Source organism: Chamaea fasciata, unplaced genomic scaffold (assembly GCF_029207755.1).
Source record: "Chamaea fasciata isolate MVZ Bird 193981 ecotype frontalis unplaced genomic scaffold, bChaFas1.0.hap1 SCAF_7, whole genome shotgun sequence".
NCBI lineage: Eukaryota > Metazoa > Chordata > Aves > Passeriformes > Sylviidae > Chamaea > Chamaea fasciata.
The window spans coordinates 11045118-11059715 of NW_027094092.1; the positions used below are offsets into that span (position 1 = coordinate 11045118).

The window sequence follows — 14598 nt, forward strand, 5'->3', positions numbered from 1 at the left end:
TCTTTTCTTCTTCCGCCTGAAATCCTTTTTGCCCGTTTTCCTATCTAACTAGATCTTCTCCCGTCTAAACTGCACTACAGGACCTTCCAATGCCAACCTGCAGCATCAGCCACCAAAACAGCTCCTTATACTCCTGGCTGAATGGAAACAGGAGGGAAAAATCACCAAGGTCTCTCCATGCAGAAGACTGTTATGAAGGCAGGCCTTGCAGCTAAGGCACAAATAATCACCTCAGCTTTTCTTTAAACACTAAGCAGTCTTAAGTCACTCTACCTTATTTATTAAGTTTTCCTTAGTAGAGGTAGCTAGCAAAACATAGAAGCACCACCTTTGACTTGGGAGTTTTGCAAGAGTAACTGGTAAGGTAACAGTCACAGAAATAATTTTTAAAATACTACTGTTTTCCTGACTGGTTGTGAATGAACACCTTGCAGCAAACCAACTTGTATGAAAGAGAAAGAATACTCACATTTGTACAATGGTCAGGAAATGTCCTGGGAAATGAGAAGAAGATCTGAAGTTATTTCTTTGCTAAGTCAAAGCCACTGTTCCAGCCAGAAACTATTAGCAATGAAATTTAAGGAAAAAAAAAAAACCTTGAACATTCACATCAAATGATACAACTTTAATTTCTAAAAGGTGATAAGTACTAAGAAACTGATCTAGTTGACAGGCAATTAATCCTCCTTGCATAGTACATTTATCTCCATGGGATATCAAGATTTACAGCATTTCAGGAAAACTGGCACCTATGTGAGCAAGCAACCTCAATCCTATACAAAAGTTACAGACGACCTAAATGTTTCCAAGTTTTTCTTTGTAATTTATGCAGCCTTTACTTTGTCCCCATCTATCCTACAGTATTGTATTCTCTCACTGCACTTTACAGCTGGCTTCTGTGTAGAAAACAGAAAGGCTGCAACCCACACTGATACAGTAATTCACAATAAATCGGCTCATTCTAGTCAAACTTGGCCTTTCTGAGGTCAAATACCTCAAGGTACTTAGTTATGGACTTTATTTTTTCATGTAGGATGTGCACCTCACAATACTTGGGATTCCTTAATATTTTGTCCAGAGGATGTTCAATCCTTCCACTGAGAAGGCAAAAGGTGAGGCTTCAGTTTCAGAAGTGCTCTTGATACTAATCTAAAATAAGCACTGAATCTTACAGGAAGCCAACAATTTTTTAACTTGCTTAACCAGCTTGCTAACAATATAGGAGTAAAAACTTCTTCATATAAAAAAAAATTGAAAGTTACATTTTGCTGTATTTGTTAGACATATCTACAATGGATTTTTTTTCTTTACAGAATGATAGTTGGAGAGGAGCATTGTACTTACATCACCATTAATCCCTCTTTTCTAGTAACTTGGGTCCTGATTTTCAAAAGCATTGATTATCAGCACATCCTAGGTACTGAACGGTAGCAGCAGGCACTCAGAACTGTTGAAAATAGACTATTAGTATTTGTACTTTTGCTGCAAATGCACCATCTGAAAATAGTTCTCTTGAAAATGGGTAACTTCACCTTTTAGTGAAAATCATTCCTGTAGTGTTTTAGAATATCTGAAATGACTATTACCAGTATTTGCTTAATACACGATAATGGATTATGATCAAAATCAATGTCAAAAAATTAAGTTTATGATAAATAAACTTTGGAAAAATTTATACAAGGCCGTTAATAAATAATTTGAACTTCAGTCTCAGTAAGAAGTAAAACAATACATCACACAACAATATCATCCTATCTAAACAATACAATCTTGCTATATTTTATTGCATAATAATTTGAGAGTAACATCTTGAAGTAAAATATGTAAAGAAACAAAACCATTAGATTTACTTTCTTTAATATTGAACAACCAGTTCTTTGTACATAATCCAATTTAAAGATAATATAATTAGCACTTCCAGCATTAACAGTCTGTATTTACAATGAATGAGATGGGGTAGACAATCTAAAGAGTATTCAAATCTGTATGAAACAAATCAAAATACGAAGATTTACAGTAGTAGGCTCAAAATCCAAGACTCTTCCATTAATGGAATGCAATTTAAAAAGGCTTTGTTGCCTTTATTACTTGTAAGGGTTCCTGAAATGGTTATTTAAACAGCTGAAATCTTCCATAATGCCTTCATTATTTGTACATGACATTAAAAATTAATTCCAATACTTCTATCTTTTACTTGCTTGTAGACCAGTCTGAAGTCTGATGAAAAGATAACAAGGAAGTTTACTATATAATCCGAATTCCATATTCCTGAATGCAACAGTTGGAAGTAGATGATGTCAGTCCATTCCAAGGGTTATGTACACAAAACTTAGAAAATGTTCTTCACTCTTGCATAAAATGTGTACACAGTATCAGTGAGTGAGGGACTTCAAAGTTTTTATGGGCTGTTGCTGGCATGGACCTTTGTTGGTTGAAAATAAAATACCTTTCACTCTATTGTTCTGGTAGCAGTTTTGGAAGTTAATCATCAATCCCTGGTGTTTCCCCCTGTTGTATTCTGGAGGCTATTCTAATGGCTTCTTCCAGAGACTGTTGTTCTCCAAGCTGAAACAAACGCATTTAAACAGAAAGGAATCCAAAATGTTACACTTGGATAACAAATGCATCAAAAAAGATCTGAAAGCCAAGATCTAGATACCAAACAATACTTCAGCCCAAATAAGTGTGATCAGTATTGTCACACCTCTCCTGGGTAATATATACCAGCAGCTATCTAATCAGCATGACAATTAAGATAGCGGCTGATTAAGACACTGAGTTTTCTATATAACTACCAAATACATGAACTTCAAAGAACTGCTGCATGATAAACACACTTCATGACCCACAAAGTAGATGATATTTTACTTGGCAGATATTGCAAAGCTCAGATGAGCCTCGCAGAAGTCACGGTAGCTGTTGCATTACATATTATCACTGGTAAAGCAAACAAACATCTTCATTTTTCTTAACTCTAACAGAAAGTCAGCTCTTTGGAACACCACATAACATTAATTTATAGAAAAAGTGTACATTGCAGAATCCCACCTGCATTAAAAAGCTGTTGTGATGACACTGTTTCTGCAGTTAGTTTAGAAAGGAAATTATCTGGTACTACCAGAAGCAAGATAACCAACCCTGAATAAAGACAACTTGACACAATTTTGGGAAGGAATCCGTGGAGTTTTGTATGTTCATGGGAATACTGAACACAACCTCAACCTCACAAAAAAAAATCTAAAGCTGGCCATTACCTACTGACCCAGGAGAAACACATATGAGAGTGTGAAAGGTAAAACCAAATTGTTTGCCCTAATGGGACAATTATAAGTATCACTTGTTATTTTTACAGTCACTGCATATCATTCTGGATCCACTCAAATCAGGACCTCAGTTTTCACCTCATTAGGGCTTCAATAGGACTATCAGGCTAATGGCTTTACCAGTACTTAGAAACCAAATGGATTAATTTATTAGTATCAAAGTTAAAAAAAAAAAAAAGCCAATCAAACTCTCAGGAATAATGAATAGCATTTTGAGTTCTTTCTCTTCTGTTTGTGTATTTTAAGTTTACTTAATGTAAAGAGACTTAAGCTAATGCTCCATTGCTGGTAACAGAAGAGGGACTTGTGCAGAGAGTGCAGAGTGTTTTCCTTTCAAAGGACCACTGCTGAGGGTGTAAGTTACTTTTTCCTTGCTCTCATGCAAACAATTGCCTTCTGACATGGTTTCTCTTACAGGCAGTTTTGATTAGTGCCAACTTAGCTCTAAAGAGAGGAGTTGAGAATTCAGAGCTTCTCAACTTTCAACAGTGTCTGACTTGCTACTTTCCATTTAACAAAGGGTAAAATAACCATCTCTCATTTCTGCTTGAGGATATTAATACTATTCCTTTCAATCTGAGCTCTTAAGAGCTCTTTCATACCTAGAAATTACCTTTTCCTGACAGTGTTTGAACAATGTGAGGAACTATTTACAGAGACTGCTTGCACTGTGCTGGTTTGGCACATAACAGAAGGTCACTATTTCCAGAGATTTTTAATTATTACCGTTTCTATATAACTGTTTGCACTATTTTGCTATTAGCATTTCAAGGTTCAAATAACAGATTTGCCAATTTTATAAATTCATAGCCATTTATCCTTGAGACTTTAGCTTCATAGGAGTCAACCTTGTATGTGAAGCTGAAGGATGAACAAAAGCACTTTTTCACTGAAAACCTGTGAGTCCATGAACAACTCAATTGACCTGAAGTTTGGCCCTTCCCCAGCCTTCCCCTTTTTTCAGAGTTCGACAAGTAGATTTGGGAAATCAGATACTGTTCATTCCTCTTCCTCACCCTATACATTATTTTAAATATGAGATCATATGGTTGTGGGCTATATTTTTTTCAGGGAGACCAAACTTATTCAAATAATTTTCTTACCTGACTAGGCAGCTTCTAGCTCTAGAAGTAAGAAACACTCCAAAAAAACATTTATATCCCCATCTTACCTGTACTGCAATTTGTGTCCCATTGGATGTAGCCAACAATGTAACAGGCCTGGTTTCTGTAGTCACTAGATGGTGTCCGTGCTGCTGGTGTCCCATTTCTGAGGAGGCACTGTGAAACGCTGCTAAATCCTGGGCCACAATTGCAACCTTCAGGACAAAGGGACAGAATCACCTGCCTGGCAGATCTGTTCCTGCTTCTCAGCTCGTACCACCACCGCCTTTACAGTTACAGTCAAAGCTGGGATCACTCATGAGCATAATTGTATTGTGAAAAAGAAAAGTTGCCACAATTGTGTTCTCCAAATTATCTACGAGCTCTTAAAATATAAATATCCTCAGGACTGCAGCCAATTCAATAAATGCACCTACAGACCTGTGATTATCTACACAGAGATTAATAACTATCTTCATTTTCACGTGGTGCAGTTTTAGAACATAAGCAATTTTAGAGCAGTAGACTGCATTTTAACTCAAAGATAATATCATATTTGTACTAAAAAGTTAGCTGTTTTATCTGTACATTAAAAGCAACCCACAGATATATATTCACACAAATGTTTCCCATCTGCCAAATAAATTACAGTCTCATAATATTAACCAATGAAATTACAGTTCACACTGGAGTCTATTCTTAGTTCTGCCGCTCATTTACTGTGTGACTTTGAGGAAAATGCTTGGCATTTCAAGGGCTTATTTTACAGACACCTAAATGAATCACTGGACTGGTAGCTCAGATTTTTTTCTTGGTGCCCACTTGTTTTTTTTAAAACATTCCACCATCTGCTGGGGTAGAGCACTAGAGTGAACACATCAGGCACTTCTGAGGGGAATGTGTAGGCCAGGTGCTGAGATAAACCTCCATCAGTGACAGAAGTGTGCTGGCTCAGGGGCCGTTTGATGGCAGCTCCTAGAGGGCCATGGCCCAGGTGTGCAGGACAGTCTCACCTGCTGGCCCTCGGTGCCCTCGGCAGTGACCATGGCCACCGAGTGCGTCCCCGCGGAGGAGATGACGGCGTCGTGGGCGGGGACGGTGATGGTGGTGCCATCCTGTGTCACCATGGTGATGGTATTGCCGATGGCCTGCATGTCTGCCTGCGATATGTTCACCTGCAACACACAGCAGCTCCTGAGCCAAAGAAGGGCTTCACTGCTGCTCCAGTCACAGCCCTCCTTCCATCTGCCTCCCTGGCTGGCATCTAACAGTTCGTGACCTTTCAGATACACTTACCTGTTTACAGAAAACAATATAGCTCTCAGCAGTAGAGAGAGGCTGCATACTTAATCCCAGAGCCTACAACTCCATGTTAATCAGTGTATCCCAAATAACAGCATCATAAGATTATCTATGCAAGTGTCTTACACTGAGGTCAATGGGATTCAAGGTTGCACCACCTGACATACTTTGATCTTGATGGAAATACTAAAGAGGCCTATGAGGGCTTAGAATTTAAACCACAAATAAACAATCCATAACAGATTAATGATATAAATTACTGATGTCTCCAGTATAAATGCATTAGGGCATGAGATACATAATTTGATGTCTGATTTACAAGGTAACAAATCCCAGAACTGAAGTCAAGCTGAAAGATAATTTAAATGTAAGAATTCTATGTCAAGACTTCTGCAGGCCTTCATTTTAGAGGGTAAAAACGCCAGTTACTTAGTACTGCTGCAATGTACAGAGCTGGCAATATAACAGGCCCCTTGGATATTTTATTTCAGTCTGAATTCAATAAATATATCTTTCATAGGTTACTGGTATTTCAGCCGCCATGCCAGCTGATACAGAAACTTTTCCCCAAAAGCCTTCAATATACTGCCACAGTCAATCAAGAGGGTTGTGCTGAAATCCCCTTCCAAAGAAATTTCTTATGAAATCTCTAAAAATACGTATCCAAGGAAAACATTAAAAAAAAGACAGCCATGGGAATGTTCAAGTGGAAAATAGTATCAAAGGATTCCTTATCCTTTAGTTTATGTTAGAAACTGGACACTACCAACCAAACTGCTGGTAAAGGAAGCACTTGGACTGAAAAGACTTCCCCACCCCTCAACCCCCCAAAGTGTGTGCAGACAAGACAGTGAAGATGCCCATCAGATATTAACAGCATAGTCTGGGAATTGTGAGAAATCTCAGAAACAGGCTGTGTATGTAACAGTTGTTATATATACAGCCCCCTTCAGAGTGACAAAAATAACAAGGAAAGACCAATCCCCTAATTTTGTATTAATACAGTTTCATATGTCAGAATATGTGGTTTCACTTAGGTATTCCATAGGAGGCACAACCCTAAACATAGCCTGACACTGCTCCAAAGAAGCTTCTTTCCTTAAGAAACCCACAAACACTTATCAAGAATCCTCTGTGACTTCAGAGAGCCCATGAAGAAGCTACAAACGTGTGCTTCAATTCTCAGCACGGTTTTGTCAGCACTTGAACACTGCAGTTACTTACATGTTGGGTTCCATCCTGGGATATAAGTGCTACTTGTTGGCCTAATCCTGACTGAGTAACTGTAGCAACCTGTGCAGAAATGACATCTTCTCCCTCTACACCTGTCACATAGGTGATCTGCGAGCCTTTGAGCACATCTTCACCTTGACCTATTGGATACAAAGAAGGCAAGAGGATACTTTACATACTCTAAATGCTCCCTGGAGAGCAAATGACCAGGATTAAATCCCAGACTTGTCTGAAGGTTTTGAACACTCCAACAGAAAAATTTAGTGGAAAGATGAGAAAAACAAGGAAAGATACCAGAAGCAAGTCAGAAAGTCTTATTTTGGGAACACGGGGTATAATCTTCTAGCAATGAGTTTAAAGACACATAAACACTACACATACATTTAGTTTGTAAGCATCTATTAAATGTGATAAACATTTCTAATTTATTCATTAAATTTTAACCTCTCTATGCAAGGGACTCCATTCAAACACAACACGATTTTTTTTTTAAAGTTATTAATTAACAAACATACAGAAGAACATAATGATGCTTTTGTGTGAAGATTTAAGTAAGTTCATTATCTTGATAAATGTTTAACCTCGGCAAATGAATGTTATCATTCCTTTAAAAGAAGGAATTAAGCTATAGCAAGTCTGATTGAGGCATTCAGTGCACTCTCCCACAAACAGGTAGCAAAACAGCTTTTCTAGCCAAAACAGTTTGTGCAGATACTTCTGATCTTCAGGCACATCTAAAAATCACAACTTGACAAGTGGTGTTTGTTCTATCATAGTATTTCCTTCAGTTTCCTCCTTTTTAGTCATAGGATTCAATACTCATGATACCATGAACAGCACGCTCTGAGGGGCACCGCAGCACAGCAGCTCCTTTTCATCTCTCCCTCTAGGACAGTTTACAGAAACTGCTCTAAACAACAGCAAAACCAGCCCATATCACTGTGTAGCAAAACCAGATTTTTTCTCCTGAAGGCAGAGCCTTTACTCCCACACAAAAGATTGTCACCAGCCATCGTGTTATATATAAATATATATCTTGGAAAAATCCCTAACAGAAGTCCAGTAAGTTGTAATCAGCTTAGAGTCTCTCTGGTCCTTTCCCTACATTCGTGTTTTCAGCAGGTTTGCTGAGACTGCAATTCAAATTTCTCTCTTAACCCTGTGACTGCTATAAATGACTTTATTATCTGGCCAATTACCATGCAATTTTTGTTTACCACCCTAAAAAGTCTTACAGAGAAATTAAGGTATCTTTATTAAGTACTTTAACTTCTTATCTATGTTTTAATTTCCTTGGCTATCAAAATCCCCCAGCAAAATACCATCCAGCCCTTTTTTTTTTTTTAACAACTAGAGATTCAAAGGCTGCAATTCTAACCTGGAGGTGGCTCAAAGAAAGCCTCTTGTTCTTCCTCAATGGGCTCTGTGTCGTTGTGTGCTGTCCGTTTGTGCATAGCAAGGGTAGAGATCTGCTTGTAGGTCTTCCCGCAGTGGTTGCAGTTGTATGGTTTGGAATGAGTATGTACAACGTGATGTTTGTATAAACTGGAATACTCTGTGAAACGTTTGTCACAGCCAGGAACTGTACAGACATAGGGCTTCTCCCCTGCATGGGAAAACAAAAGGTATAATGCGAACTTTTTTCAGGATGTACAGGAAAAATTGCCAGCAAATGCTACTTAGGGACAAACCCTCATTACCAACCATACTTTAATTTCAAAGACAACAGAGAGGCTCAACCCTGTCTTTTTTTAAGAATTACTGCCAGTACAAGTTGGGCCCATTTTTCTCCCTATCATTCCATCTAAAACATCCTTCTGATGAAAGCAGAATGATACAGCTGAAAGTTGCAATTTCAGTTTGTCATTGTACTGAGAATTCTGTTCTTTCGTTACTGGAAGCCCCATAGTTTTCCTCAGTGATCAGATATATTGATTGACTAGTATTGCTTTTGAGTATTGAAAGCTCTGAGGAAATCCATAGGAAGCATGTGTATAAACAATTATGGTTTCATGCAGAAACACCTTCCATTTAAAAATCAGTGAAACAAGTGTCCAAATTACATTGTAAACTAAAAATATAAACTGAGATATAAAACATGCCTCTATGAAGGCTTGCCTGTGTTTCTATAAAACATATAATGCTACCAAGCTGATATGGCGATCACTGGCTTTGACATTTTAGAATCTACAAATTTGTACTTATTATTTCTGTTCACTCTGAAAATCACGTTAGATAAGTATTTTCACATTCAATCTATAAAAACGGAAGTTTTGACCACAGTTCCAGCAGCAAGGAAAATACAGCTGGGATGAAAGGGTGACTCATAACAGTGAGTCGAAGTTAAGCTCAGACTGTCCTTTACTGGTATTTATTTAAGAAACAGCTCACAAGGGAGGCAAACCTCAGAATCATATTAAGGATTCAGCCCAGTGTCCAGTTTAAAAAACTTTGTATCTAAACCAAAATTATTCTGCCTTGACAGCAAGGTGGGAAATCTAACTGCTTAAGTATCCTCAGCTGAGGGCAGAGGAAGCCCAACCAGAATTACCAAACCAAGTCATATAAACATGACTATACCAAATTACAATTCATGAAAACATTGTTCATTAGGAGAATGACACAGCCTGTTCCAAGCACATTCCACTTCAAAATATAATAAATCACTCATATACCTGTGTGTATTCTCACATGATTCTTATAATTAGTTGCACTGGCAAAAGCTCTCCCACATCCTGGCTCTGTACAGTAATAAGGCCTTTCGCCCGTGTGTGTCCTGATATGAACCTTTCTAATGTTAGATGTTGTGAATGACCTGCCACATCCTTCAAAGGGACACTTAAAAGGCCTTTCACCTGAAAAAGAAGACAAGAAAAGGTACACAAAAGCATGAAAATCTTAAGTTGGACTTGGACTAGAATGTAGGAACCTAAAGCTACCTAATTTTATCTTTGAGATCCTCAGTCAGAAATACCATGAACATGTCACTGTGGAGTGTTCTAATTTAGCCCAAACTAATACAATTCAGGAAGATCATACAGTCTGTAAGCTAAATTATGAAGCATTTAGATTAATACATTAATATGTATAGAACAGACTCAGTTGCTTGGATTAGTGTCCACACTGCCCATAATCTATCAATTATTTAACAACCTCCCCAGTTCATACATATGTTACCCAAGCCAAGTGTATCATACCATTGACGTTTGACAATTGTTAATTCTTCAAATGAAAAGAAAGACCTTCATGATTTAACACATGACCAGGATAAACATGGATTAGTAAAACTTGTTATAGAAAGCACTTAACCTTAAAAAAGAACAAACTTTCTAAAGAGAAGCAGCCATGAAACTCAAGTTTCAAACCCCCAGATCAAAGCAAATCACAAATACAGCTTCTTTTAGAGTAAATCTCTTTGTGTAATACAAGTTTAAGGACAATAACTTAAATCACTGCACCAAAGAATTTCACTGTGAATAGCAGACAAGGCCAACCAATAACACTCCAATAACCCTGACCTTTCAGATCTACTAAGGCACACGGAGAAGGAGAGTAAAGGGGGTTAAATTTGGAGACGCTGGAGCCACCGATAATCTGTTCTGGTGTAATTCCCACTTCCAAAACCAAGTACCTTCCACGCACTGTGCTGCTTACCCAAGAGCAGAATCTGAGAGCAAGAGCGAGCAGACCATCACTACAGATACAACAATAGGTACTTAAAAATAAAAGAACAAGTCCTGACAGACAGTAATACCACGAAACTCCAAAGCAGTTCGCTCCTTGGCAGAGGACACTACTATTCGCTCCTTCGGGCAGCTGTTTTGGGAAGGTTTTCCAGCTTCTCGGCAAGGCAGTGTGTATTCCCCGTACACGACTCAGTGTTGTGTTACCATGGCTCCCCTAATCCTTGCTTCAGCCAGGACCCCAAACACGTCTGAAAGCAGCAAGGCTGGGGAGCCAACTCCACCCAGCAACAGACCCTTCACTAGAAATCACAACAGATCGCTCTTAAACAATGCCACAGGAATGTCACCAGACCGGTCCCTGAAGGGGCCTTTTCAAATTCTAATGTGCTTCCTAGCAAAGCGACCTGTTTCCAGGTGACAGAGAATTCCAACTCTAGAAATGCAAAGCCTGGAAGCTCTACCCCACTGCAGCACGAGGTACCAGCCACAGCAGCTTTTCTCATCCCAGAGTTGTGTCTGGGGAAGTCGTGGAGAAAGCCGAGGGAGGTAAGCATTTGAAGGCACTGAAAGTGAGACCTGACTCTGCTCAAAGAGAGGAAATGTCACTTCTGGTCAAAACAGGCAGAAAATGAAGAAAGCGCTGACCCTGATGTACCTACTAAAGGAAGGGAAAGGTTTCTGAGCCATGGGGGAGAGTGGGAGAGCCCAGTCCTGCCTCCCGCGGGTGCCCTGCTGCAGCTTGCACAAGGCATGAGCGCACACTGCTCCGTCCACCTGCACAAAGCAGTTGCTGCAATTTCTTCTCATTCTTTAGCTTCCTGAAAACACTCATAAATCTCAAATAAGACACCTCTGGCCCCCGAGCTGCTGGGAAATTATGATTCTATTACTAATATTGTACAGGTGGGTAGGTTACATAGGGCTGGCTCAAGTGTTTTGTCTCAACTGCTAAACAGAGATTAAATTACCACACACCTTCTGGGGCCATAAAGAAGTAAAAAAACCAGTCCACAGCTAATGAAACTATCCTACACTAGAGAAACCTTTCAGTTCATAGACTGTACTTGATGCAGTGCATATCAACAGTCCTGTTCTAGAGCTGAGATGATACGTGTTCATTCTGATGTTTAAAAATCAAGATAGCATTAATCCCAACACATTCTCTTTGTGTACAGAAGTAAAAAAGGCAGAAATATCTTAATGTAATCCTGAGTTTTTATAATTTTTATTGCCTGTATTTACATCCCAGCTCCCCATATTGTTATTTTGTTAATTTGAAAAAAATCCAAACTCCTCTTTCTTTTGTTTTCTCTTGTTGACTCACTAAGATTCAGACAGTTCAGTGGAAAAGCTTGTCAGTGTTCTATCAGAGGCATAAATATATTTAATGGAATGGGTTAGCAAGGTTGCTCTTCCTCTTTTTAAGGGTTGTTTTTCTTTTTTTTTTTTTCCTTTTCTTTTGGAAGATCACAGGCACAAAGAAGACATTGTGCAAACTTGTTTACATGTGTGCGCACCCACGAAGTTTTGCAGAGTGTAGTGTGTGCTGTCTAGAATTTGTGGTTTGGCTTTCAATTTAATGTTTTTAGACAAAATATAAGATTTTATTTTTTGTGGCTTTGCAAGTTTTAGTAACAGTTGGTTTTCTGTAATATTTTTTGTTTTTCTGCTGGATGATGAAGAGACGGGAAATGAGGATAACAAGCTCAGAATATCAACCCTCACAGAGCTGGCACAGGAGTTAAAGCACCAAAACTGAGGAACACTGAAGCCATTTCTAAAAGGCAAGAGAGATTACTGAGGAAAAGTTCCTTGTTCTGTTACAGCTGCAGATGAAACTGTACAGATAACAAGTGACTCAGTAACAATGTAAGTGAGGCACTGCTAGAAGTCAGTGCATTTGCAATAGCAGTGTGAATGCTTTGACACTTTTTTCCAATTAAAGCATGCTGGATTTGCAGTGCATGCTTACCATGCTAAAATGCTGCTGAGCTCACTGGCCTTCAGAAAGAATATACACAGGCTGATTTTGTCAGTATAAAGTCACAGAACGAGGGGAGAGAAAAAACTGAAAATCCACCTAGGTGAATGAACACAAAAGGAATGTGTGCTGCCAGTGAGTACCTGTGTGGGTCCGAATGTGCTTCTGCAGGTCTCCGGAAGTCTTGAAGGATTTGGTGCAGTTCTCCTCTGTGCACCGATAAGGCTTCTCACCAGTGTGTGTCCGCACGTGGCTTTTTAACCCATACCCTGCGGGCCAGAAAGGATGTTAGCACAGCATCAGCACAACATCAGGGTGCTCATAAACCATCACCAGCAAAATCTGTGCTTGCCATTCCAATCAGGAATGTTCTCGAGTAAAGTTTACTCTTTCATTCTTTATGAGCTCTTCGTTCTACCCTACAGAGCAGCAGAACTCTGGATAACAGTTTAGAAATTCTTTGATTCTTTATTTTTGAAGAAAATACATTTCCATAGTGCTTCTCTTTCCCTTCAGAAGGACAAACTGCAATTGTTATAATGTGGACAAATATTTATTCTGCCTTCTAAGGAAGCCATATGCTGTGCATTTCCTCTAGTTTTTACCTCTTCCCACTACTGTCATCAAAATGACATTTAATTATTTGCTCATAGGAAAAGAAATACCCACTAACAAAGTCAGCAGTAAAATCACATACACAGGGACTGACCAAGAGCAGTCACAGACACTCATTCTCTTTAAGATTACTTTTAGGAACTCATTGTCACTAAAAACTCTACCAATCTGAAGTGAACTTTGGGTCAGGCCCTGTATAAGTTATTTTGCAATGAGCATTTAACCAAGATTTTCCTTTCAGCACTTCCCTGAAAAGATAATGACTAAAGTAGCCTGAAACAGCCATTTTTAGAAAATGAACCTGAATTTCACTTGTCCCCACATGTGATGTTTACATTTCTACAAAATAAAGTCTGTAAGAAAATGGCATCTGCTTTAATTTCAGAGGGTTCTCCTCAAAACAGCTGAAATTCCTATTCTTGATATTTTTAAAAGCATGAGGAGGCATGTGAACCAAGCTGGGATTAATTCACTTTTATATCTAAAATAAACTCAATTTCATGACCCACACCAGCAGAGTTCTTAGCATTTAAACCAAAGAGGACTCAGTACTTAAAGTGAACTTTGTCTGAGGCAAAGATTGTTGAACTACAATAGTACAATGGCTCTGATCAAAAATACAGTATTTATAAACAGCTGTTTGTAGCCATACATTGGTCTGTTGCAAAGGAAGAGAATATTTCATTACATAGTTTTGAGACAAACACTATGCAATAAACTTAGGTGCAGCCCTTTAAAGTGTGGTTGCTTCCCTTTTGACTTTTTGCATCAGTATTTATTTCGCTTGTTTCTATTCAAAGCAAGTGTAGCAAATGTATTAGATCAAATGAAGTTATTTTTAAAATACCTTATTTAAAAAAACAGAGCCTAACTTTTCTAAGCATGACACTAATTTACATTCCAATTAAAGAATAAAATTTGAAACAAGCTTTGTTCTTCCACTTTCCTCCATGTTTCATTCCTCACAATTACATTTTGCACAATCAAATTCAGTCTCAGGAAGAGCATCACTTATGAGCAGGGTAATCTGTACAAATGGAGAGCTCACTTCATGACAGACTGCACCCTGATATAAATTCAATAAAGAACACTTAAACCAGCATCTTCTATCAAAGCTGCTTTCAGGTTTAGACCAGAAGATCAGGAATCTGCCCCTATCCTACAGGCTCAGCTTTCTATTATCACCTCATTTAACTTTTGCTATTAGTTTAATGCTAAGAAAGGCCTATTTTTTTAACATTTAGTTTGACTGTAGATGACAGGTGAAGAGTGGGGGAAGTATTGAGTGCTTTTCGCCTTCTGTAAGAGTAAAATCCTCTGTCCTATCTATTGCTACACTAGCTAAAAAGGTGACT

The 14598-nt window shown here is 38.5% G+C and overlaps 1 protein-coding gene across 2 annotated transcripts in view; it reads right to left on the bottom strand.

Moving 5' to 3' along the window:
• Nucleotides 1–610: 610 nt before the first annotated feature.
• ZNF143 (zinc finger protein 143) overlaps nucleotides 611–14598 on the bottom strand; it is a 38255-nt gene continuing 24267 nt past the window's right edge. For both annotated transcript variants that reach the window (XM_066187550.1, XM_066187549.1), the window contains exons 10-16: nucleotides 12772–12897; nucleotides 9637–9816; nucleotides 8340–8567; nucleotides 6953–7101; nucleotides 5440–5601; nucleotides 4495–4641; nucleotides 611–2565 (exon numbers count right to left, since the gene is read on the bottom strand). In XM_066187550.1, the coding sequence (XP_066043647.1) occupies nucleotides 2482–2565; nucleotides 4495–4641; nucleotides 5440–5601; nucleotides 6953–7101; nucleotides 8340–8567; nucleotides 9637–9816; nucleotides 12772–12897 (1076 nt within the window). In that variant the 3' untranslated portion in view covers nucleotides 611–2481. The remainder of the gene's footprint in view (nucleotides 2566–4494; nucleotides 4642–5439; nucleotides 5602–6952; nucleotides 7102–8339; nucleotides 8568–9636; nucleotides 9817–12771; nucleotides 12898–14598) is intronic.